This window comes from Amia ocellicauda, chromosome 1, assembly GCF_036373705.1.
Source record: "Amia ocellicauda isolate fAmiCal2 chromosome 1, fAmiCal2.hap1, whole genome shotgun sequence".
Classification (NCBI taxonomy): domain Eukaryota; kingdom Metazoa; phylum Chordata; class Actinopteri; order Amiiformes; family Amiidae; genus Amia; species Amia ocellicauda.
Genome location: NC_089850.1, coordinates 61,994,457 through 62,019,978, shown reverse-complemented (window position 1 = coordinate 62,019,978; position 25,522 = coordinate 61,994,457). Strand labels below are relative to the sequence as shown.

At 48.2% G+C, this 25,522-nt stretch overlaps 1 protein-coding gene across 1 annotated transcript; it reads left to right on the top strand.

The window, feature by feature from the left end:
• Positions 1–501: 501 nt before the first annotated feature.
• LOC136757505 (transient receptor potential cation channel subfamily V member 6-like) lies at positions 502–25,262 on the top strand. Its single transcript, XM_066712401.1, has 16 exons — positions 502–661; positions 4,667–4,764; positions 4,924–5,046; positions 6,015–6,155; positions 8,587–8,685; positions 8,831–9,057; positions 13,518–13,664; positions 13,824–14,042; positions 14,372–14,458; positions 14,799–14,875; positions 18,091–18,256; positions 20,329–20,395; positions 22,441–22,709; positions 22,832–22,938; positions 23,221–23,325; positions 23,416–25,262. The coding sequence occupies exons 1-16, from the start codon at positions 531–533 to the stop codon at positions 23,537–23,539; spliced, it is 2,187 nt and encodes a 728-aa protein (XP_066568498.1). The 5' UTR covers positions 502–530; the 3' UTR covers positions 23,540–25,262.
• The last annotated feature ends 260 nt before the right edge of the window (positions 25,263–25,522 follow it).

Below are 25,522 nucleotides of genomic sequence, written 5' to 3'. Positions count from 1 at the left end.
TTCTGTCTCTCAGTGTCCCTCTCCCTTCATTTCTCTCTCCCCTATAGTAAATATTCATTAGTCAGCTTTAGTCAACTCTCCCCTCTCTCTCTCTCTCTCTCTCTCTCTCTCTCTCTCTCTCTCTCTCTCTCTCTCTCTCTGTGTAATGTTAATGTACCGCAGTGTCTAGGAGTGTCTCTCTCTGAGAGACTCAGGGGCCCCTGTGGCCCTCAGGCTGTGGCAGGCAGCCGGACACTGGGCTGCCGGTGATATGCAGCTGGTCTCCTCCCTCAGGAGGACTGGGACTATGTCAGACTCTCAAGGCTGGGAGACTCCTGTGGAACTTGGTCATTTTGGGGACAATATTTTCATCTTATGTTTTTATATTTTTCACATTTTGCTATGAGGTGCAGCTCTCTCTCCTTCTCTCTCTCTCTTCTCACACTCTCTCTCTCTGAGTCAGACAATGGAAATCATGACTCTCTGTCTCTCTCTGGCTCAGTCTGTCACTCAAAACAAAGGCCAGCCAATCAAGGCTCTGGGTTACCACCATGCCCCTGCCCCTCGCCCTGACAGCACCAGGGCAGCTTGGTCATTGGTGGAGCTGGCTGAGGTTCCACCTCCAAGCCAAGAAGGACTGGAGCCAAGTACTGGATGAGACTTTCCTACTGCAAGGAAAGAGGTAATGATAGCGACTGACTGGACACTACAGCACATTAACACTGACTGACTGACTGGACACTACAGTTCATTAACACTGACTGACTGGACACTACAGCACATTAACACTGACTGACTGACTGGACACTATAGTACATTAACACTGACTGACTGACTGGACACTACAGCACATTATCACTGACTGACTGACTGGACACTACAGCACATTAACACTGACTGACTGGACACTACAGCACATTAACAACGACTGACTGACTGGACACTACAGCACATTAACACTGACTGACTGGACACTACAGCACATTAACACTGACTGACTGACTGGACACAACAGCACATTAACACCGACTGACTGACTGGACACTACAGTACATTAACACTGACTGACTGGACACTACAGTACATTAACACTGACTGACTGGACACTACAGCACATTAACACTGACTGACTGACTGGACACAACAGCACATTAACACTGACTGACTGACTGGACACTACAGCACATTAACACTGACTGACTGGACACTACAGCACATTAACACTGACTGGACACTACAGTACATTAACACTGACTGACTGGACACTACAGCACATTAACACTGACTGACTGACTCGACACTACAGCACATTAACACTGACTGACTCACTGGACACTACAGTACATTAACACTGACTGACTGGACACTACAGTACATTAACACTGACTGACTGGACACTACAGTACATTAACACTGACTGACTGGACACTACAGCACATTAACACTGACTGACTGGACACTACAGTACATTAACACTGACTGACTGGACACTACAGCACATTAACACTGACTGACTGACTGGACACTACAGCACATTAACACTGACTGACTGACTGGACACAACAGCACATTAACACTGACTGACTGACTGGACACTACAGCACATTAACACTGACTGACTGACTGGACACTACAGCACATTAACACTGACTGACTCACTGGACACTACAGCACATTAACACTGACTGACTGGACACTACAGCACATTAACACTGACTGGACACTACAGTACATTAACACTGACTGACTGGACACTACAGCACATTAACACTGACTGACTGACTGGACACTACAGCACATTAACACTGACTGACTGACTGGACACTACAGCACATTAACACTGACTGACTCACTGGACACTACAGTACATTAACACTGACTGACTGGACACTACAGCACATTAACACTGAGTGACTCACTGGACACTACAGCACATTAACACTGACTGACTGGACACAACAGCACATTAACACTGACTGACTGACTGGACACTACAAAGCATTAACACTGACTGAATGACTGGACACTACAGCAAATTAACACTGACTGACTGGACACTACAGCACACTAACACTGACTGACTGGACACTACAGCACATTAACACTGACTGACTGACTGGACACTACAGTACATTAACACTGACTGACTGACTGGACACCACAGCACATTAACACTGACTGACTGACTGGACACTACAGTACATTAACACTGACTGACTGGACACTACAGTACATTAACACTGACTGACTAGACACTACAGCACATTAACACTGACTGACTGACTGGACACAACAGCACATTAACACTGACTGACTGGACACTATAGTACATTAACACTGACTGACTGACTGGACACTACAGTACATTAACACTGACTGACTGACTGGACACTACAGCACATTAACACTGACTGACTGGACACTACAGCACATTAACAACGACTGACTGACTGGACACTACAGCACATTAACACTGACTGACTGACTGGACACAACAGCACATTAACACCGACTGACTGACTGGACACTACAGTACATTAACACTGACTGACTGGACACTACAGCACATTAACACTGACTGACTGACTGGACACTACAGCACATTAACACTGACTGACTCACTGGACACTACAGCACATTAACACTGACTGGACACTACAGTACATTAACACTGACTGACTGGACACTACAGCACATTAACACTGACTGACTGACTGGACACTACAGCACATTAACACTGACTGACTGACTGGACACAACAGCACATTAACACTGACTGACTGACTGGACACTACAGCACATTAACACTGACTGACTGACTGGACACTACAGCACATTAACACTGACTGACTCACTGGACACTACAGCACATTAACACTGACTGACTGGACACTACAGCACATTAACACTGACTGACTGACTGGACACTACAGTACATTAACACTGACTGACTGACTGGACACTACAGTACATTAACACTGACTGACTGACTGGACACTACAGCACATTAACACTGACTGGACACTACAGTACATTAACACTGACTGACTGGACACTACAGCACATTAACACTGACTGACTGACTGGACACTACAGCACATTAACACTGACTGACTGACTGGACACTACAGCACATTAACACTGACTGACTCACTGGACACTACAGTACATTAACACTGACTGACTGGACACTACAGCACATTAACACTGAGTGACTCACTGGACACTACAGCACATTAACACTGACTGACTGGACACAACAGCACATTAACACTGACTGACTGACTGGACACTACAAAGCATTAACACTGACTGAATGACTGGACACTACAGCAAATTAACACTGACTGACTGGACACTACAGCACACTAACACTGACTGACTGGACACTACAGCACATTAACACTGACTGACTGGACACTACAGTACATTAACACTGACTGACTGACTGGACACTACAGTACATTAACACTGACTGACTGACTGGACACTACAGTACATTAACACTGACTGACTGGACACTACAGTACATTACCACTGACTGACTGACTGGACACTACAGTACATTAACACTGACTGACTGGACACTACAGCACATTAACACTGACTGACTGGACACTACAGTACATTAACACTGACTGACTGGACACTACAGCACATTAACACTGACTGACTGACTGGACACTACAGCACATTAACACTGACTGATTGGACACTACAGCACATTAACACTGACTGACTGACTGGACACTACAGCACATTAACACTGACTGACTGACTGGACACTACAGCACATTAACACTGACTGACTGGACACTACAGCACATTAACACTGACTGACTGACTGGACACTACAGCACATTAACACTGACTGACTGACTGGACACTACAGCACATTAACACTGACTGACTGACTGGACACTACAGCACATTAACACTGACTGACTGACTGGACACTACAGCACATTAACACTGACTGACTGACTGGACACTACAGTACATTAACACTGACTGACTGACTGGACACTACAGTACATTAACACTGACTGACTGGACACTACAGCAAATTAACACTGACTGACTGGACACTACAGCACACTAACACTGACTGACTGGACACTACAGCACATTAACACTGACTGACTGGACACTACAGTACATTAACACTGACTGACTGACTGAACACTACAGTACATTAACACTGACTGACTGAACACTACAGCATATTAACACTGACTGACTGACTGGACACTACAGCACATTAACACTGACTGACTGACTGGACACTACAGCACATTAACACAGACTGACTGGACACTACAGCACATTAACACTGACTGACTGACTGGACACTACAGCACATTAACACTGACTGACTGGACACTACAGCACATTAACACTGACTGATTGGACACTACAGCACAATAACATTTATAAAAACGTAATGTTGTTAGAACTTAGGACTAATTTTCATGTGCTCACATTATTATTTTTTGACTCAGCTGATTAACCCTTTATAATACGAAAGGCCATATTTTTTCTGTCATTTCGTATGAGATGAATGGATTTGTCACAGACAGTGAAGGAGCTACACACAAATAAATCAACAGGAACATGGCCGGAGTGTAAAGGTTTAAAGTTGACTGATTCACTCACTCCTACTTTCTGTCCCTCTCTCTCTTTTCAGGATTGATGACATCCCTCTCTTTTTCGCAGCGAAGGAGAATGACGTTCCCTCCATCCGCAAGCTACTGCAGTGTCCCTCTACTGACATGTTCCAGAGAGGTGCGTCTCTGTGTGTCTCCTCATGTGTGAATGTGTGTGTCTGTGTGTTCCTGTCCTTCACTTTCCTCTACATTTAGAAAGAACTACACCTCTGTGAGTGCAGGCGCAGTGCACCCTGGGAGATGCAGTTCTGTAACTCCTCTATTCCCTCTCTCTCAGGGGCCCTGGGGGAGACTGCCCTGCACGTGGCTGTGCTGTTTGACAATCTGGAGGCATCTGTAACCCTCATGGAGGGGGTCCCCGACCTCATCAATGAGCCCATGACCTCCGACCTCTATGAAGGTACTGTTGACAGTAAAGAGTTAATGAAGCTCTGTCCATCTGTAATGCTTTCACATCCAGTCCCTGCTGTCTGACGTGGTAATATGTTGCCACCTGGTGCTGACTTGCTGACCAGTATTGCAGTTGTGCAATAATTATGATTCAGTTTCTGCCACCTACTGGTCACACAGTGCTATCACACCTAATCTGCTTCCTATAGTGCTATTGTGATTTGCTGCCATCTAGTGGTCAGTCATTGCAGACTGCAGAGATGGCAGGTGAATGAACAGTATTGTGACTCAAATGCAACCATTCAATTCTTACTGGAGAGACAACCTCTCCAGCTCCCTCCCTCTTTCACCCTCTAAGTGTTAATTTGCTGTAGTGTCCAGTCAGTCAGTGTTAATGTACTGTAGTGTCCAGTCAGTCAGTGTTAATGTGCTGTAGTGTCCAGTCAGTCAGTGTTAATGTGCTGTAGTGTCCAGTCAGTCAGTGTTAATGTACTGTAGTGTCCAGTCAGTCAGTCAGTGTTAATGTACTGTAGTGTCCAGTCAGTCAGTGTTAATGTACTGTAGTGTCCAGTCAGTCAGTGTTAATGTGCTGAAGTGTCCAGTCAGTCAGTGTTAATGTGCTGAAGTGTCCAGTCAGTCAGTCAGTGTTAATGTGCTGTAGTGTCCAGTCAGTCAGTCAGTCAGTGTTAATGTGCTGTAGTGTCCAGTATGTCAGTGTTAATGTACTGTAGTGTCCAGTCAGTCAGTGTTAATGTGCTGTAGTGTCCAGTCAGTCAGTGTTAATGTGCTGTAGTGTCCAGTCAGTCAGTCAGTGTTAATGTACTGTAGTGTCCAGTCAGTCAGTGTTAATGTACTGTAGTGTTCAGTCAGTCAGTCAGTGTTAATGTGCTGTAGTGTCCAGTCAGTCAGCCAGTGTTAATGTGCTGTAGTGTTCAGTGTGTCTTTGCTGTGTTGAGTCTCTCTGTGTTGTGTTGGCAGGGGTCACAGCGCTGCACGTTGCTGTGTTGAACCAGAATGTGAACCTGGTCCATGAGCTGATTGTCCGAGGGTCAGACGTGTCGTTGACGAGGGCAATGGGCTGGTACTTCAAGAAGAAGAGAGGGGGACTCTTTTACTTTGGTGAGAAACTCTGTGTATATTTGTGTGTGTGCTGTGTGAAAGCGCTCATTGTTTTATTCACCGGATGCCCCACCAGTGAGCCTCTGTGATCAGTGCACTGTGGTTAAAGTCAACAAGTGTTGACCGGAAATGGTTTGGTCAGGTGGCGGTTCACAAGGACCCTGCTGCTTAGGCCGCTGTAGATGATCTTAACCCACTTCCTCAGGCCAAGAGCGAGACCCATCCCCTCCATAACAAGCTGCAGGTATTCGTGGCCCACTCTTTAGAAGGCTCTCTCCTGGTCCAGGCTGATTAGGACCAGGGGAAGCCCTCTCTCGTTCGAGTAGGCCACGACATCCCTGAGCAGCATGGTGTTGTCGGCCGCCGATCTCCCCCGGGCACCGCAGACCTGGTCGGGACCCACGACTTGAGGGAGTGGCCGCTGCAGACGGAGCGTCAGTGCTTTGGCCAGTATCTTGTAGTCGGTGCACAGGAGGCTGACCGGCCGCCAGTTCCTCAGATCCTTTGGATCTCCCTTCTTATGAAGAAGAGAGAGGATACTCCTCTTCATAGAAGGGGCCAGTCTACTTGATCCTCTAGGAAGACTATGTGGGGGGCTCGGCTCCCGCCACCCGGTAAGGCTGGCGAAACTCCACTGGGCTCAGGGCCCACGGTGCTGGAGGTTCTCCCTGGTTCTCATGTAGCCGAGGCCCGACGAGCAGATGGCAGGGCAGAGGCCTTGTGTGCAACTGAGGAGAGGACTGGATAGACCCCGCTAGTCGTTCTTTTAACTAATGGTGGGGGAGGGGGTGGTTTCTCCCTTCCCGGCTGTCTGTTGCCGCAGGCCTCCTCCCTCAGCACCAGTGACTCTGCCATTGCGGCCCTGAGGTCTTCTTGGCAGAAGACACTGGTGCTGACTCTCCTCTCCTGAGGACCTGCGGCTCTCCCACTACTGCCGGGAGGGCATACCTGTCCCCTCCCCTGAGAGAGTCTCGGTCGTGGGGCTGGAGGGATGTTACTATTATGGGGCCTGTCCTCCACCAGGCTGCCCACTGGGGGGAGTGGAGAAGGCCCACAACTCTCCGCTCCGGACTCGGAGTGGGGTGTATAAAACTGAGAGGGAGAGGTCTCTGCAGCGGGGGGGGAGCTGGTGGGGGGGGGGGAGCTAGCAGAATTAATCCTCTTGCATCCTCGTCATTGAGTCTCTTGCTTTCAGACAGGATCTCACAGAGTCTCCTCAGCCATACCTCTACATCATACTCTGCCACTGCTTCGTTATAAAACTGGATGGTAACAATTTTTATTTCTCTATCGGTCAGGGCGTCGACCACAAAGTCACTCATGGGCATACATTACTTTTTTTCTCTATAAATGTTCCAAAAACACTCCAGCACTTGAGGGTTCTTAAAACTCACCTCAAACACGTCCCTAGGTCCAGGCAGTTTTACCACGCAGTTCAGCTCAGAAGGGGCAAAGCCCAGGCCCCTCTGCAGCACGGACCTGCTGAACTCCAGCCGGGTGAGGGCCGCGGTCTCGGCTCCAGCCTCACGGCTGAAGCGCACCGCATTGTGGCGCCTCACACCGGCGGTTCGCTGGGCCATGCTGCACTTTCCTACCTGGGAAAGGGTCCAGAGGCTCTCAATCCGGAGGTCGGGGCAAGTCCACCTGGCTGGGGAGCAGCTTCCACCTCCGGGGCTCTTGCAGGGAGCGGGCCTTGCGGGGAGAAGTCCGGGCCCTGGCTGCAGGAGGCCTCCCTCAGGGACGTTCGCCGATCGGCCTGGTCGGTCCCTGGGATCCGAGGGCTCTCCTGGATCCTGGCTGGTGACGTCAGCGGGGAGCAGTCCTGGTCAGGCCGGGCTCTGGGTAAATGGTCGGCCGGGCTTCTGGGTGGGACCCACTCCGTGAGGTGTCCGCCAACTCCTCTGGCTAGGTCCCCTGTCGCTCCCGGTCCGTCCCAATCTCCACTTGCCTCGGCCTCCGGACCGCTCCAAGGACCCAGGACTCTGCAGCTCTGTCAACCGGCACCTCCCCGTCTCGTCTGGTCTGGCCTGATGGATCAGCTCCCTGCAAGGAAAAAAAAAAGACAGTTCAAATACAGTTCGATGCCCCCTGCTGGACAAAGGTTTCTCTCACAATTGGAGGGAAACCCGAGTCCAAGATAAAAGTCAGTTAAAAGTAGAAGTTAAAAACATGACTGCCATGTTATAAGGTTAGAAACTGTGACCCTTAGAGGAGAGAGACATTCTGAAGGAGTATTGAGTAGAGCCGCATTCTCAGAGGGGGTCTGTTCAGGGGTCTCAGTGAGTCTGTGTACGAGGCTCTGATGTGAGGGGTCTGTTCAGGGGTCTCAGGGAGCTCTCCTCGCCCAGTGGCCCCAGATAGGTGATTGGGCCAGTGCATCATGGGAGCCGTCGTCCGGTCCTGATCGCTGTCCCTCTTCTCTGTGTCTCAGGGGAGCACGTGCTGTCGTTCGCTGCATCCATGGGCAACGAGGAGATTGTTTCCATGGTGATCGAGGCGGGAGCTGACATCAGAGCCCAGGACAGTCTGGGTAAACCCCCCCCCCCCGTCTGTCTCTCTCAAATTCACATTGAGCTTTATTGGCATGGCCTCTTTCTTTGGCAATGACAAAGCATGTTCTTTCTCCATCTTCCTCTTCCTCCGCATCCATCTCTCTCTCCACCTCTATCTCCCAGGTAACACTGTCCTCCACATCCTGACTCTGCAACCCAGTAAGACCATCAGCTGTCAGATCTTCGACTTGCTGATGCAGCTGGCAGACAGACAGGTGGCCACGGGCCACAGACAGGTGGACAAGGGGAGGAAGGGCAGCCAGGAGCAAGTGGGCGTATCCCTGGACCTCTTGCCCAATCACCGTGGACTCACCCCCCTCAAACTGGCAGCCAAGGAGGGCAACCTTGTGGTGAGAGAGAGAAAGAGAGAGACAAATTGAGGGGATGAAAGTGCAAATCCCCTGCTCCATGCTCCCTTGCCTTCCCCTTCCAAGGGCCCTCCGTGCCCCAGGGCACCATGGGATTTAAACTGTTTATTAGGTATTTTACATTTTCATACATTTTAAAACATACATATTTGAGTGCTCATGATTAAAATATTTTAAAATTCAGTACTATCATAAACTTTTCAAACATTACAATCCTAAAACTAATCATAATCAAAACAACAAAACAAACAAAAAGAAGCAAGTGCCTTAGTAAGGCAAAACTAAGGTTGCATCATGTATGTCCCGCCTCCTAAAGGAAAATTTCCAATCAGACGGATCATATACATTGTGCCCCCGGAGCAGTTCTGTCCTAACAGAGTTGGTTTCCAAAACCTCCCTTCACTGATTGGTTAATTTACTTCTGCATGAAGGCGGGACTAAGCAGAGTGACAGTCCAGAGAGCCTTTGACAGGTTAGAATTTTTTTTTTTAAAGCTGTGAGAAAGTAAAGCTGAAGTTTGTAAATGGAAGTAGTGATCGGATGTAAGATCTTCATTGCGAAACTGTGAAATATAGGTAAAATATACAGTTTTATATATTTTAATTTTGCACAGAATAAATAATGGCATTAACAACCGTACTTATTGCATTTCCATTGTGTTTACGTTGTTCCAATGCACAACATTAATTATGAACAGTGAACATCAACACGTACAGTACAGGTTCACCGAGCATGGCTGAGGGAGTCAGTGACGTCAGAGCCGTCTCAGTGGAGTGAGCTGTGCGGAAGCCGGATTGCAGAGGATCAAGGAGTGAGTGTTGGGACAGAAAGTCAGAGAGCTGACGGTGGACCGCCCGCTCGTCTTTGAGAGGAAGGGGAGTAGGGAGACAGGGCGGTAGTTCTGAGGAGAGGTGGGGTCAAGGGTTGGTTTCTTGAGCAGTGGGATGACAGCAGTTTGTTTAAATGCAGAGTGGAAACAGCCAGAGAGGAGGGAGGCGTTGAGGAGGGAGGAGTTGAAGGGGAGAAGATCAGGAGCGGTCGCTTGGAAGAGGCGAGAAGGGAGAGGGTCCAGGGCACACGTTGTAGGTTTGTGACGTAGGAGGAGAGTGGAAACTTCAGCATCTGAGAGATGTGAGAATGAAGAAAAGAAAGCTTGATCGGTGGGAGGTTTGGATATGATGGGAGAGGAGGGGGGACTGTTGAAGAGCCTGCGGATGTCTGCAATCTTGGAGGAGAAGAAGGAGGCGAAATCATCAGCAGTGAGAGATGGGGGAGGAGGAGGGGGCAAGGAGGGAGGAGAAGGTGGAGAAGAGTTTGCGAGGGTTGTTGACAGTGGATTCGAAGAGAGATTGGAAGTAAGACTCCTTGGCTGAGGTGAGAGAGGAGGAGAATGTGGACAGTAGAGAGCGGTAGACTTCGAGGGCAGCTGGGAGTTTGATCCTTTTCCACTTCTGTTCGGAGGAAACGCAGACTAGTTCGGGTTGTGTGGAGAACAGCAGAGAGCCAAGGCCGAGGAGGGGAGGGACGGGCAGGACGAGACGTGAGAGGACAGAGAGAGTCAAGGGAGGAGGTGAGGGAGAAGAACAAAGAGAAGGTAGCACAGTTGACAGATAGATGGGAAAAACAGTCAATGCAAGGTAAGAGGGTGAGGGCAGTGGAGGCAAGGGTGGAGGGGGAGACAGAGCGGAGATTACGGCGGAAGGTGACAGAGGGAGTGGGTGGAGTGTGGAGGGAGGGGAGGGAAAGGGAGAAGGAGATTAAGTGGTGGTCCGAGATGTCCATGGGTGTCACGGAAGGTGTTGAAGGGGAGCAGCCTCTAGAGAAGATGAGGTCTAGCTGGCGGCCAGCCCTGTGAGTGAGGGGAGACAGGGAAATCCGGCACAGTGGGAGGGGTTGGAGAGGTGGATGTTGAAGTCTCCCAGGAGGATGGTAGGTGAGGACAGCGAGGGGAGGGAAGAGAGAAGAAAGTCGAGTTCATCCAGGAAGGAGGTGAGTGGACCAGGTGGACGGTAGAGAACTAGAAGGAAGAGGTGAGAGGGAGAGGTGATTTCTACTGCATGGAATTCAAAGCTGTGGGTTGAGATAGAGGAGAGAGAGGGGGGGACAGAGAAGAGGAGAGAAGGGGAGAGCAGGAGCCGTGTTCCTCCTCCCCGCCCAGTAAGACGAGTGGAGTGGGACAGGACGAACAGAGAGGATAAGGCAGCAGGGGTGGTTGAGTTGCCTGGGGAGATCCACGTCTCAGTGAGAGCGAGGAAATCCAGAGACTGGTGGGAGGCGAAGGCGGAGATGAAGTCGGCCTTGTTGGAAGCTGAGTGGCAGTTCCACAGGCCCCCAGAGAGTGGAGTAATGGGGAGGGAGGAGGAGGGGAGAGGCAGAGGCAGAGAGATGAGGTTGGAGGGATTAGGGAAGCAGTGGCTCCGAGAAGACGGAGAGAGCAGGACGGGAATTGGAGAGATCGTCATGGTTGCCTGTTGTGGCTGTGCAGCGTCTCCTCGCTGGAGTCCCACAGCTAGAGTCCCTGCCCTTTGGAGACGGGGCCCTTCGGAAGTGGGGCACTGAGGCTGCTGGCGCTGACTGCTGGCGCAGGGGTCCAGGGGGCTGTTAAATACGTCACCTGTAACTAATGAGGACAGTGCACACCTGCGTTGCGTTGAATGACACAAGGCTGGTCAGGATGGCCCTCCCTCCCACGCAGGACTGCTAATAGCACAATTGAAGGCCGCTTAATATCTGAATACAGACAAAGACAGTGCCAGATACACGCAGTTACACTGAACAATAGCGCGTAGCAATGTTAAACAAATGCTAAATAATCACAGCCTACACAGTGTAACGCTTCTGATTTACAGAAAGGGTGTGTCGAATGTGCTAAGTAAGTTGCTAAATTAACTAACAAACAGTCGCTGCTCTTACTAGAAGTTGAATAGATGGGAATAGATACAGGTACAAGATATATAATTCGTTGCTAAACAACCAACCATGTAAACAATAATGTAACTTTTAAATAAACTAGGAAACGCGAGAGAAAAAAGCGATACTTAACTGCGGTGACTTGAGCGACTTCTCAGCTGGCTTGCCCAAGTGTCCAGTGGACAGGTATTGCAGATATTCGTGACCTACTCTATTGAAGACTTTCTCCTGGTCTAAGCTGATAAGAGCCAAGGGAAGCACTCTCTCATTCGAGTAGGCCCCCGACATTCCTGAGCAGCATGGTGTTGTCGGCCGCCGATCTCCCCCAGGCACCACAGATCTGGTCACGTCCCACGATTAGAGGGAGTGGCAGCTGTAGCCAGAAAGTAAATTATTATTATTATTATTATTATTATTATTATTATTATTATTATTATTATTATTTGTATTTCTTGGCAGACGTTCTTATCCAGGGTGACTTACAACAAAGTGCAAAAATACAGTTAAGTAAAAGGCATCAATCATTACAAATTCAATTTACATAAAACATAGCAATTCAAAATATAATACATTTTACAACTTCCAATTTACAATTTACAATTTACACAGGCAAGTACAGTAAGTGAGGTCCTACATCCTGGACAGTAAAAGCTAAGTGCTGTCAAGATGTAGGGTCACAGTCAAGGGCTACGGGAAAGGGAGCAAATGCTTTTGCCAGGATCTTGTAGTCGGTGCACAGGCTGACCAGCCTCCAGTTGTTTAGATCATTTGGATTTCATTTCTTGTAAAGAAGAGTAAGAATGCTAAGAATGCTCCTCTCCATAGAAGGCACCAGCCTTCCTTCTCTGTATACTGACTCAAAGACCTGTTCCAGGTCCTCTTTTAGCACCTCCCAAAATGTTTTATAAAATTCAGCAGGGATCACGTCAGGCCCTGGCATCTTACTGGAGCTGAGACATTTCATCACCTGGGAGAGTTCCGTAGTTGTGACCTCTGGATCCTCCTCATCCCCCGCCAGGGGACAAAAAGTGGTGGGAGTTTGATCCACAACCTTCTGAACTTACAGCTCCCTGTTGAAGTCCCGCACCACTGTATTCCTGCCCTGTACCTCCTGTCCTGAGGAGTTGAGTATGGAGGACATCGTGGGCCACCATTCCTTTATCGAAGAAGTGGCTACACTTCTCATTGTCCTCCATGATGGACCCTTGAAAGGACCTTGATGTTTTTTTTGTTCCTCCCTATAGAGAAGGCTATGCTTTGTCCAGGCCACCTCATCAGCTGGGTTGAAGCCTCTGAGCTGTAGTAGGCTCAGGCATTGGATGTGGGCATTCAGATGAGCATCTTCTGTTTCCCTAGCTGCATGAATTAGCCCTTTGTTCTTTCCTTCAACATCTCCCAGCACTCATTGGGAGAATGAATTAGGTTCTTCAGGGTCCTCCACTCCTCGAATCACGTGTGGGTCTTTATAGTCCAGAAAGCAGTCCCAATCAAACCTCACCACAACCCCTCTTGCGTCTCTCTCTCTCTGCCAGATGTTCCAGCACATGGTGGGCCGGCGGCGCAGAGTGCAGTGGAGTCTGGGTCCTGTGACTTCCACCCTGTACGACCTGACAGAGATCGACTCCTGGAGCGACCGCCGCTCAGTGCTGGAGCTCATAGTGAGCAGCTCCAACAGAGAGGTGAGTGTGTGTGTGTGTGTGTGTGTCTGTCTGTACAAGGGTCTGCAATTAAGTCAGCCAGTGTGTTGGTCAGACAGTCAGTCAGTCAGTGTATCGGTCAGTGTGTCAGTCAGTCAGTCTGTGTATCAGTCAGTCACATGTGCCTCTCTGCCCTCCCAGGCTCGGCGGGTGCTAGAGGTGACCCCAGTGCGCCAGTTGGCCAGTCTGAAGTGGCAGCTGTACGGCCAGCTGTACTTCCGCTGCCTCCTGCTGCTCTACTTGCTGTACCTGGGCTGCTTCACACTGTGCTGCTTCTACCGCCCCCTGCAGCCTGTGCCCAGCAACTACACCTTGGAGTACCCAGGCTCCAGCACCATCTACATACAGAAGCCACTGCAGGTGAGGGTGGGGATGGGGGGAGAGGGAGAGGGAAGGGTGGAGGTGGGGTGAAGTAAGGGAGGCAGATATTTATTCACCAGACTGGGGTTTCAATCCCGTCAGAGCTAATTTACTTCAGACACATCGAGGAGTAAAACAACATGCCCATATTTACTCACCTCTCTCCCTCATTGTGGATGTTGTGAGTACAATGGACATCAATGGGAAAGGTGTCAGTGCATCTTGGGAAATGTAGATCTCATTGTCACTAGTGTACTATTTTATAATATTTTATAATATTTACTCTCTCTCTCTCTCTCTCTCTCTCTTTCTCTCTCTCTCTCTCTCAGGAGAGCTATATCTCCCATGAGGATCACTTGCGTCTGATAGGCGAGATCTTCAGCGTGGTGGGAGCTCTGGTCATCCTTTTGCTGGAGGTCAGGAACTTCAACTCCCTTCAGCTGTGTCTATGGCACAGCCCTCCCAGTACATCATGGGCCTTGAAGTTCTCAAGCGCCTCCCCGGGCTAGCCAGCAGTCCATTCTGTCATTGTCAGTGTTGTGACTACAATGGAAGTAAATGGGATAGGTGTCTCAGTGCATCATGGGAACTGTAATTCTCATCAACACCAGTCCCCGCCATGAATCAATCTGTGCACTGAAATTCAGTGCAACATAAGTTTCTGTAAGATATATTTAATAATAATAATAATAATAATAATAATAATAATAATAATAATAATAATAATAATAATAATTTATGTATCTTTTTCCCCAGATCCCTAACATTTTGCACGTTGGAGCAAAAAGATATTTCGGTCAGACTGTTCTTGGGGGACCATTCCATGTAATACTGTGAGTGTCACTGAGAGCACTACATTACCCATCAGCACCCTGTGTGCACAGCTGCCCTTTCTCATAATGGGGCATAATGTAGTTTTGTACTGTAGTGTCTATTGATCCCAGACTGCCTGTTATGTCCTAATTATGTCCTTAATGAATATTAGTTTCTTTACAATGGTCTTGATATTTACAAACTGAAAATATACATAGGGGTCTGTGTGTCTCTGTGTCAGGAGTGTCTGTGGGGTCTGTATTAGGGTCTGTGTGTCTCTGTGTCAGGAGTGTCTGTGGGGTCTGTATTAGGGTCTGTGTGTCAGGAGTGTCTGTGGGGTCTGTATTAGGGTCTGTGTGTCTCTGTGTCAGGAGTGTCTGTGGGGTCTGTATTAGGGTCTGTGTGTCAGGAGTGACTGTGGGGTCTGTATTAGGGTCTGTGTGTCAGGAGTGTCTGTGGGGTCTGTATTAGGGTCTTTGTGTCTCTGTGTAAGGAGTGTCTGTGGGGTCTGTATTAGGGTCTGTGTGTCAGGAGTGTCTGTGGGGGTCTGTATTAGGGTCTCTGTGTCAGGAGTGTCTGTGGGGTCTGTATTAGGGTCTTTGTGTCTCTGTGTAAGGAGTGTCTGTGGGGTCTGTATTAGGGTCTGTGTGTCAGGAGTGTCTGTGGGGTCTGTATTAGGGTCTCTGTGTCAGGAGTGTCTGTGGGGTCTGTATTAGGGTCTGTGTCAGGAGTGTCTGTGGGGTCTGTATTAGGGTCTCTGTGTCAGGAGTGTCTGTGGGGTCTGTATTAGGGTCTCTGTGTCAGGAGTGTCTGTGGGGTCTGTATTAGGGTCTCTGTGTCTCTGTGTCAGGAGTGTCTGTGGGGTCTGTATTAGGGTCTGTGTGTCTCTGGGTCAGGAGTGACTGTGGGGTCTGTATTAGGGTCTCTGTGTCAGGAGTGTCTGTGGGGTCTGTATTAGGGTCTGTGTGTCAGGAGTGTCTGTGGGGTCTGTATTAGGGTCTGTGTGTCAGGAGTGTCTGTGGGGTCTGTATTAGGGTCTGTGTGTCAGGTGTGTCTGTGGGGTCTGTATTAGGGTCTTTGTGTCTCTGTGTAAGGAGTGTCTGTGGGGTCTGTATTAGGGTCTGTGTGTCAGGAGTGTCTGTGGGGTCTGTATTAGGGTCTCTGTGTCAGGAGTGTCTGTGGGGTCTGTATTAGGGTCTGTGTCAGGAGTGTCTGTGGGGTCTGTATTAGGGTCTCTGTGTCAGGAGTGTCTGTGGGGTCTGTATTAGGGTCTGTGTGTCAGGAGTGTCTGTGGGGTCTGTATTAGGGTCTGTGTGTCAGGAGTGTCTGTGGGGTCTGTATTAGGGTCTCTGTGTCAGGAGTGTCAGGAGTGTCTGTGGGGTCTGTATTAGGGTCTGTATTAGGGTCTGTGTGTCAGGAGTGTCTGTGGGGTCTGTATTAGGGTCTGTGTGTCTCTGTGTCAGGAGTGTCTGTGGGGTCTGTATTAGGGTCTGTGTGTCAGGAGTGTCTGTGGGGTCTGTATTAGGGTCTGTGTGTCTCTGTGTCAGGAGTGTCTGTGGGGTCTGTATTAGGGTCTGTGTGTCAGGAGTGACTGTGGGGTCTGTATTAGGGTCTGTGTGTCAGGAGTGTCTGTGGGGTCTGTATTAGGGTCTTTGTGTCTCTGTGTAAGGAGTGTCTGTGGGGTCTGTATTAGGGTCTGTGTGTCAGGAGTGTCTGTGGGGGTCTGTATTAGGGTCTCTGTGTCAGGAGTGTCTGTGGGGTCTGTATTAGGGTCTTTGTGTCTCTGTGTAAGGAGTGTCTGTGGGGTCTGTATTAGGGTCTGTGTGTCAGGAGTGTCTGTGGGGTCTGTATTAGGGTCTCTGTGTCAGGAGTGTCTGTGGGGTCTGTATTAGGGTCTCTGTGTCAGGAGTGTCTGTGGGGTCTGTATTAGGGTCTGTGTGTCTCTGGGTCAGGAGTGACTGTGGGGTCTGTATTAGGGTCTCTGTGTCAGGAGTGTCTGTGGGGTCTGTATTAGGGTCTGTGTGTCAGGAGTGTCTGTGGGGTCTGTATTAGGGTCTGTGTGTCAGGAGTGTCTGTGGGGTCTGTATTAGGGTCTGTGTGTCAGGTGTGTCTGTGGGGTCTGTATTAGGGTCTTTGTGTCTCTGTGTAAGGAGTGTCTGTGGGGTCTGTATTAGGGTCTGTGTGTCAGGAGTGTCTGTGGGGTCTGTATTAGGGTCTGTGTGTCAGGAGTGTCTGTGGGGTCTGTATTAGGGTCTGTGTCAGGAGTGTCTGTGGGGTCTGTATTAGGGTCTGTGTGTCAGGAGTGTCTGTGGGGTCTGTATTAGGGTCTCTGTGTCAGGAGTGTCAGGAGTGTCTGTGGGGTCTGTATTAGGGTCTGTATTAGGGTCTGTGTGTCAGGAGTGTCTGTGGGGTCTGTATTAGGGTCTGTGTGTCTCTGTGTCAGGAGTGACTGTGGGGTCTGTATTAGGGTCTGTGTGTCTCTGTGTCAGGAGTGTCTGTGGGTTCTGTATTTGGGTCTGTGTGTCAGGAGTGTCTGTGGGGTCTGTATTAGGGTCTGTGTGTCAGGAGTGTCTGTGGGGTCTGTATTAGGGTCTGTGTGTCAGGAGTGTCTGTGGGGTCTGTATTAGGGTCTGTGTGTCTCTGTGTCAGGAGTGTCTGTGGGGTCTGTATTAGGGTCTGTGTGTCTCTGTGTCAGGAGTGTCTGTGGGGTCTGTATTAGGGTCTGTGTGTCAGGAGTGTCTGTGGGGTCTGTATTAGGGTCTGTGTGTCAGGAGTGGCTGTGGGGTCTGTATTAGGGTCTCTGTGTCAGGAGTGTCAGGAGTGTCTGTGGGGTCTGTATTAGGGTCTGTGTGTCTCTTTGTAAGGAGTGTCTGTGGGGTCTGTATTAGGGTCTGTGTGTCAGGAGTGGCTGTGGGGTCTGTATTAGGGTCTCTGTGTCAGGAGTGTCAGGAGTGTCTGTGGGGTCTGTATTAGGGTCTGTGTGTCTCTTTGTAAGGAGTGTCTGTGGGGTCTGTATTAGGGTCTGTGTGTCAGGAGTGTCTGTGGGGTCTGTATTAGGGTCTCTGTGTCAGGAGTGTCTGTGGGGTCAGTATTAGGGTCTTTGTGTCTCTGTGTCAGGAGTGTCTGTGGGGTCTGTATTAGGGTCTGTGTGTCTCTGGGTCAGGAGTGTCTGTGGGGCCTCTGTTAGGGTCCTTGTCAATCTCTCTCTGTCTCTCTTTCTCTTCCTCCCTCCCAGTATTGGCTATGCCTGCCTGGTACTGGTGATATTGGTTTTGCGGCTGACCAGTTCGGATGGGGAGATGGTCGTCATGGCCATAGCATTAGTTCTCGGTTGGTGCAACGTCATGTACTTTGCCCGTGGCTTTGAGATGCTAGGCCCCTACATGATAATGATCCAGAAGGTGAGTGAGGACTACAGTTCTCAATATTCTCTGCCCCCCCTCTCTTTGAGATTAATTCAAATTACGGTTGGCAATTCAGATATTCAGAAAGATGCTGCATTGTACAGTGTAATCAGGACTGCAAGTAGCAAGGATGTGGCTGTTATAATGGGGGATTTCAATTTCCCAAACATAGACTGGGAAAGCCCAGTTGGGACTACAGAAGAGAAATAGAAATGGTTGGGATGGTAAATGACTGCTTTCTAACTCAATTTGTCAGGGAACCAACCAGAGAGAGAGCATGCATTGACCTGATCTTTTCAAATGACCAAGACAGAGTCAGAGGGACACTAGTTAGAGAACCAATGGCAAATTGTGATCACAACATGGTTAGCTTTGAGGCATTCTTTAAAAAAACAAGGACCAAGTCTAAAACAATGGTCTACAATTTCAGAAAAGCAAACCTTGAAGGTATGAGGCGGCACTTAGAAGAGGTAGACTGGAGCACAATGGATACAGAGTCAGTTGAAAATGGATGGGTATGTTTTAAGAATATACTACTTGAGGCTCAGGATCAATTTGTACCAAAACTTAGCAAATTGAGGACCAAAAAACAGTGGCCAAATGGTTTAATAGAGGTATGCAAAAAAATATCAAGAGGAAGAAAATGTTGTATAGCGCATACAAAAAGGATGGAGACAAAACAAAATACAGAGAATATGTCGAGCTGAATCAGTCCAGTCAAACCCTAAGACAGATCAGGATAAATGAGGAGGAGGTACTAAAGGGACTAGCAGAATTAAAAACAAACAAATATTCAGAGGAGAGCAACCAGACTTATTCCAGGTCTGAAGGGAATGTCCTACCGAGAGACTGAGGAACTGAACCTTTTCACCCTGGAACAGAGGAGACTACGTGGGGACTTGATTCAAGTCCTCAAAATCATGGAAGGCATCGACCACATCAAACCAGAGGAGCTTTTCCAGATCAGCAGGGACACACGCACCCGGGGACACAAATGGAAATTGGGCTTCAAGGCATTCAAGACAGAAAACAGGAGACACTTCTTCACACAGAGAGGCGTCACAATCTGAACAAACTCCCCAGTGATGCGGCTGAAGAGACAATTTGGGATCATTCAAAAACAGACTGGATAGGATCCTTGATCACTTAGGTATTAATGGACACCAAACGAGCACGATGGGGCAAATGGGCTCCTCTCGATTGGACGCTTTCTTATATTCTTATGTTCTATTGCAGTTCAGGCATAATACATTTTACAATTTTTAGAATTTACACAAGTGTATACGAGATACAGTAAGCAATATATAAGGTCTTACATCCTAGATTGTAAAAGCTTGTAAGTGCAGACAAGAAGAGAGGGAGCATAGAAGAAATCAAAATAAACAATACAAGTGCAATTCATGACAAAACATTGTATAAGTACAATCTTACAGGAGAATAAAAGAGTGGCTCCAAAGGTTCCAAAGGAGACCCTAGTGGCAATCAAGGTGCAGAGGGCATGACTCCAGCATGTTACCTTAACTTCCCGGCAACCAACTTTTGGATGATCTAAAGTCAGGACATTTCAGATAACAGATCGCTGTAAAATGAGGTGAATTTGGAGATACTTAAAACTGGACAAAATAAAAAATTGACTGTCCTTCTTTTGCCAGTGGTTTACAAGAGATGTGCCCTGAGATTATATAATCACTTCTTGAACTGAGTGAGAAAGTGAAGGTGTCATATAATTACAATTAATATATATATATATTTTTTTAATTGTATATATACATAATATATATTGTATTATGTACTGGTAGCTGGAGTGAGAACTCATCTTATTTTATAACACACAGCAATACCTATGGAGTTACATATTTTGTTAATTCAAGAAAACTGGACATAATATCTGGGAGAGTTTAATAGAGAGGGGGTAAAGTAGGGCAGCTCTGTGACCTCAGCTATGGCTACAGGCGCTCTGATGAGCCCGAGTCCAGCTCCGCTCTGGCTCCAGGTCTTTGAGCTGCCTCCGGGCTCCCGAGCTGGTGCACAGCCAACCCTAACTCAGCTGTATGTCATTTGTTTCCCAGATTATATTTGGCGACCTGACCAAGTTCATCTGGCTGAGTATCCTGGTGTTAATGGGGTTCAGCACTGGTGAGTCACACCTCCTTACACTGTGCCATTAACAAATCAATATCAGGTTATAATTACTAATATGATGATGTTATTATTATTATTAGCAGGTATATAGAAAGAAACAACTGCAGCTCCCACAATGCTTTGGTTTCAGCCACTAGAGAAGTCAAGGCCCAGCTGCCCCAGTGCAACATGGATTTTTATTTTGTTATAGTCAGTTATAAGGAGGGTCTCGGAAAATTCATAGCATTTTGCAGTGAAATACGTAAACGGTCAATGAGAAACTCAACAAACTGCATGCAGAGTCAGAGCGACATTTATTTTAAATCAGAATGAGTAAAAACACATTTTCATGTAAGTCATATTTAGTCTCAAACATTATCACCCCAATACCAGATTCACGTTCCAAACTGAAACACTTTAACATGAAAGCCTGCTAGTTCCAGACATTGTAATTTTGGAAGTGCAATTAAAACGAAAAAGAAAAAGAAAAAGAAAGACAGCCATTACCGAATGGGAAAAGTCTTCTGACCTGTCAATCAGTGAAACTATGTACCAAAGCTGCCCAATAGGGGCCCTGCTGGCAGGAGGAAGACCCGCCCCGGCGTCTGTGAAAAGTCTCCTCCTGACGCAGCTCTCTGCCATTTCTTCATCAGGAAGGTCGTCTGGTCGAGTGACACCTGAAGAGTAATGGCTTTCTTTCTTTTTCAGGGAACCGGGGTTATGATAATAACCCATTGTTCCCTTTCAAATTGAAAGACAGCCATTACCGAATGGGAAGACTATACCAGAGCTGATGCGAGTCCGGACACCTCACTAAGTCTAAACCCACAATGACAAGGATAGCAGAGCCTCACGGCGCATGAGGGCTAGCAGTTTGAAGTACCTGGGAGCCCAGGCTTGACTGCAGCCGGTCCGCCACGTTGAGGCCGTAGAACCTTGTGAAGGTCTGTTGGCCAGACCAGGTCGCAGCATTGCACAGTTCTTCTAGTGTGGCACCGTGAAAAAGAGCCCACGATGTGGCTTGTCCCCTCGTTGAGTGCGCCAAAATGTGTTCAGGCATGGGAACATTAGCAGTCTAATAGGTGAGCCGGATCACTTCCCCACCCAGTGCGCCAGTCGCTGTTTTGAAACTGCCCACCCTCTGGTGGTGGAACCGTAACAGACAAACAGCTGGTCGGATTTGCGGCTCTGTGCAGTCCTCCGCATATAGCACCTCAAAGCCCAGACAGGGCAGAGTGTGTGTAGTCTGTGGTCCTCATCCGATTTGTGTGGAGGGGGATGGAAAGACTCCAGGACAACAGGCTGGTTTATGTGCAACGCCGACACAACCTTGGGCAGGAAGGCCGGGTTCCAAAGGAGCTTTTCCAGATCAGCAGGGACACACGCACCCGGGGACACAACTGGAAATTGGGCTTCAAGGCATTCAAAACGGAAAACAGGAGACACTTCTTCACACAGAGAGACGTCACAATCTGAACAAACTCCACAGCGATGTGGTAGAAGCTGAAAGTCTAGGAACATTCAAAAACAGACTGGATAGGATCCTTGATCACTTAGTTATTAATGGACACCAAACGAGCACGATGGGTCAAATGGCCTCCTCTGGATTGTAAACTTTCTTATGTTTTTAAATGCACAGGACGACTCCAGGAAACACTCCCTGGAAATTCCACTTCTACCCTACACCACCCACCACCCCCTAAAGTCCCTGCTAGATATAAACTACATCTCCCATGAGACATTGCTCTGAGGTGGCCATACTCATCAAAGGGGAAGCACTCCCTGGGGAACCATGGTGATTGTTGATCAAAAACAATGAAATAAACTTTGTCTCTCGGAATGAACTCCACTTTCTCTCCCATCATCCTTCACTCCCTCTCTCTCTCTTTCTCTCTCTCTCATCTTTCCCCTCACACTTGAAACATACATCTTCCATGACACCTTGCTCCTTGACTGAGGAGTCAATGGGGAACTGCTGGTGCACCATGGGAATTGTAGCCATAAGATATACAGTTACAATACAGCCTCAGAATAAACCCTCTCCCTCCCTCCCTCTCCAGCCCTGTGGATGGTGTACATGACACAGGACCCCTCCGCCATGCCCCCCTACTCCTCCTTCCCCGTCTCCCTGTTCTCCCAGTTCGAGCTCTCGGTGGGGCTGGTCGACCTGCCGGTGGACCACACCCTGCGCACCCCCGCCGTGGTGCATGTGCTGCACGTGTGCTTCTCCGTGGTGTCCTACCTGCTGCTGCTCAACCTGCTGATTGCCATGATGAGCGACACACACTGGAGAGTGGCCCAGGAGAGGGACGAGGTGTGGAGGGCCCAGGTCAGAGCGATACACCGACACACGGACTCACTGACACACTGACACATCGACACACCGACACACTGACACACTCAGACAGTCAGTGTATGATTTAGTCAATTGTTTCCCCCTCTTTCTCTCAGGTTGTGGCCACCACTATCATGCTGGAGCGACGGCTGCCCCGCTGGCTGTGGCCCCGGCTGGGGGTCAGTGGGCGGAGCTACGGCCTCGGTGACAACTGGTACCTGAGGTAAGCAGGGCCCTGCTGATGTCACAGACAGTACTGCTGCCCATACTGATTTTGATTTAGGGCCGGGGGGAGACACAGGACAGCTGAAGGGAGAGTATTTGTAAAAGTTTGAGTGACAGGTGTGTAGAGACAGTTATAGGCTGTGTTGTGTTCAGGGCTGCACAGATACACAGTATGACAACAAGGGTAACAGAAACACAATAATACAGTGCAACTACACAATAAGGCTAATTGAGAAGGTTAGACAGGTATATTCTAATTCTTGCTATTATTGTTGTTCAGGGTTGAGGAGAGGAATGACCAGGCTGTGCAGAAGATCCGTCGCTATGCCAAAGTCTTCCGCGACAAGAGGGAGGGGCTTGTCACCCAGGAGGCGGTCAAAGAGAAGCCAGACCCCACCGCCTCCAGCACCCTCACGTCTGGCCCTGGCTCTGGCCACACCCCCTCTGGAATGCCTCTCTTCCAATCCCTGTGCAGGGGGCGGGGCCAGGAGCTAGACATCACCAGGAAGTCCCTGAGGGGCTGGCAGCTGATTCGCCGGAGTGCCCTGGGGTCAGAGGTCATGGAGGGGGAGGGGCCAGAGGTGGAGTTTAGTGTTTGATTGTGAGATAGAGAGGGAGTCTATGCGTGTGTCTCCCTGTTTGTCTCTGTCTCTCTCCATCTGTGTTTCAATGTCTTTCTGTCCCAATCTCTCCCTTTCTCTCTCTGTCTACCTGTGTCTCTGTGTGTGTTTGTCTCCATCTCTCTCTGTCTCTCTCTCTCTTTCACTTTGAGTCTGACTGAATCTCTGTTATTATTATTATTATTATTATTATTATTATTTATTTCTTGGTAGATGCCCTTATCCAGGGTGACTTACAAAAGCAATACAAAGTGCACAAATACAGTACAGTTCAAAGCATAATGCAATTTACAAATTCCAATTTACACAAGTGTATAGGAAATATACAGTAAACAATACAAGTCCTACATCCTAGATAGTAAAAGCTAGTAGTACATTGTTAAGAGCGAAGGGAAAGGAGGCATAGGGGAAATCAAAATAAACAATACGAGTGCTAGTAATGTAGAGCAAGGGGTATGCCAAAACGTTACGTTGAATCAGTGCAATTTTACAGGATAATAAACGACTAGATTACAAGTAGAATCTGAGTAATCGCCGGAAGGAGGTCAGAGACTCTGCTGTTTTGACTTCAATGTTAGTCTGTGTGTGTCTATTTGTGAGAGACAGAGAGAGAGAGGAACACAGAATAAAGACACTGTATTTTAATAGTTCTAAGTGTTGGTTATGTTCAAGTTTCATGTTGAAGAAAGTCTTTTTTATTATTACTCAGGAGGAATTAAATAATGACAATGAAAATGACTTCTCTGTTTGTATTGTAGTTCAGTGAGCTGCAGTTCCCTTGCTGTGCCTGTACACAGTGAGGGGGCGCTGTCTCTCTCTCTGTCTCTCACTCTGTCTCTCTCTCTGTCTCTCTCTCTGTCTGACACCTAGCCACTAAGGGCCAGGGCTATAGCAACTCACAACCTGAGAATAATAACCTATGCGCACAAGTTCTCTGTATGTGTCATGCCCAATCCAGCCCAGACTGTCAGATAGCAGGTTGGATGTCACAATATCCCCTCAATGAAACTCAGGATGCAGGTTTTTATAGAAATGCTGTAAAGCCCAAACTCAGCCCAATAATAAGGTCACTATTCTAAATGAGAAGCAGAGTCCCATTACCAATACATAAAACTGGAATTGGCAGGCACGCAATTACAGTCCCTGCCCCCACCACAAGGATGTGGGACAATCCTTAAACTAAAGCTGTAATGAATTAGGTGGAATGTATTTTCATACTAGCATGTAATCTATATCGGTTAAAAATCTACAATATTTCATAAACTGATAACAGTTAAAAGAAAACAAAAATGTCTAATACAGTACTGCACCAAATACATCAATAATCACAGATGGTCAGGGAGGGGGGTGAGGAATCTTGATCACTCACGGGCGCATCTAAATCCTTGCTGCAGAACTTCCAGTATGTTCACGGCTCTGCAGCCAGGGTGCTGATGAGGGGGTCTCACACCGGGGGTCACATAACCCCTACACTAAAATCCCTACCCTGGTTACTGGTCAAATATCGCAATGATTATAGAGTGCTGTTGTTGGCATTCAGAGCCATTGGGGGGAATCTTTCCCACTCACATCTCTAAACACCTGATGCCAGCTTTTTATCAACCTATCAGTTTTTATTTAGTAATCTGTGAAGCTCTGTGTGTTGTTGATGAAAGGCACTATACAAAATAAAGATTATATTGGAATCACAGGGAGAGCCCTTATCTTCAGTTACACGGATCACACACCACCGACTTGGCTGCCCGCCAGATTTTCAACTAATCTCTCTGTAAAAAGGAATTTAAACAGATGGTCACACTACTGCCACCCCCCGTTTCCCTGCCAAACAAAGAGTCCAAATTCTCACTTCCTGTCCATATACTTTGATGCAGCTGCAGTCAGCCTGTCCTTGACCTCACACCCCCCCACAAATACATATTGCAATGTCTCCCCTACAACATTTATATAACAGAAACAAAACCG

What these genes read in the sequence shown, in the direction of transcription:
- LOC136757505 (XM_066712401.1), top strand. Translation starts at nt 531, where the DNA reads ATGCCCCTGCCCCTCGCCCTGACAGCACCAGGGCAGCTTGGTCATTGG. An exon ending in TACTGACATGTTCCAGAGAG is followed by an intron (nt 4,765 to 4,923) that starts GTGCGTCTCTGT and finishes CCTCTCTCTCAG; the next exon opens with GGGCCCTGGGGGAGACTGCC. An exon ending in CAGAGCCCAGGACAGTCTGG is followed by an intron (nt 8,686 to 8,830) that starts GTAAACCCCCCC and finishes TCTATCTCCCAG; the next exon opens with GTAACACTGTCCTCCACATC.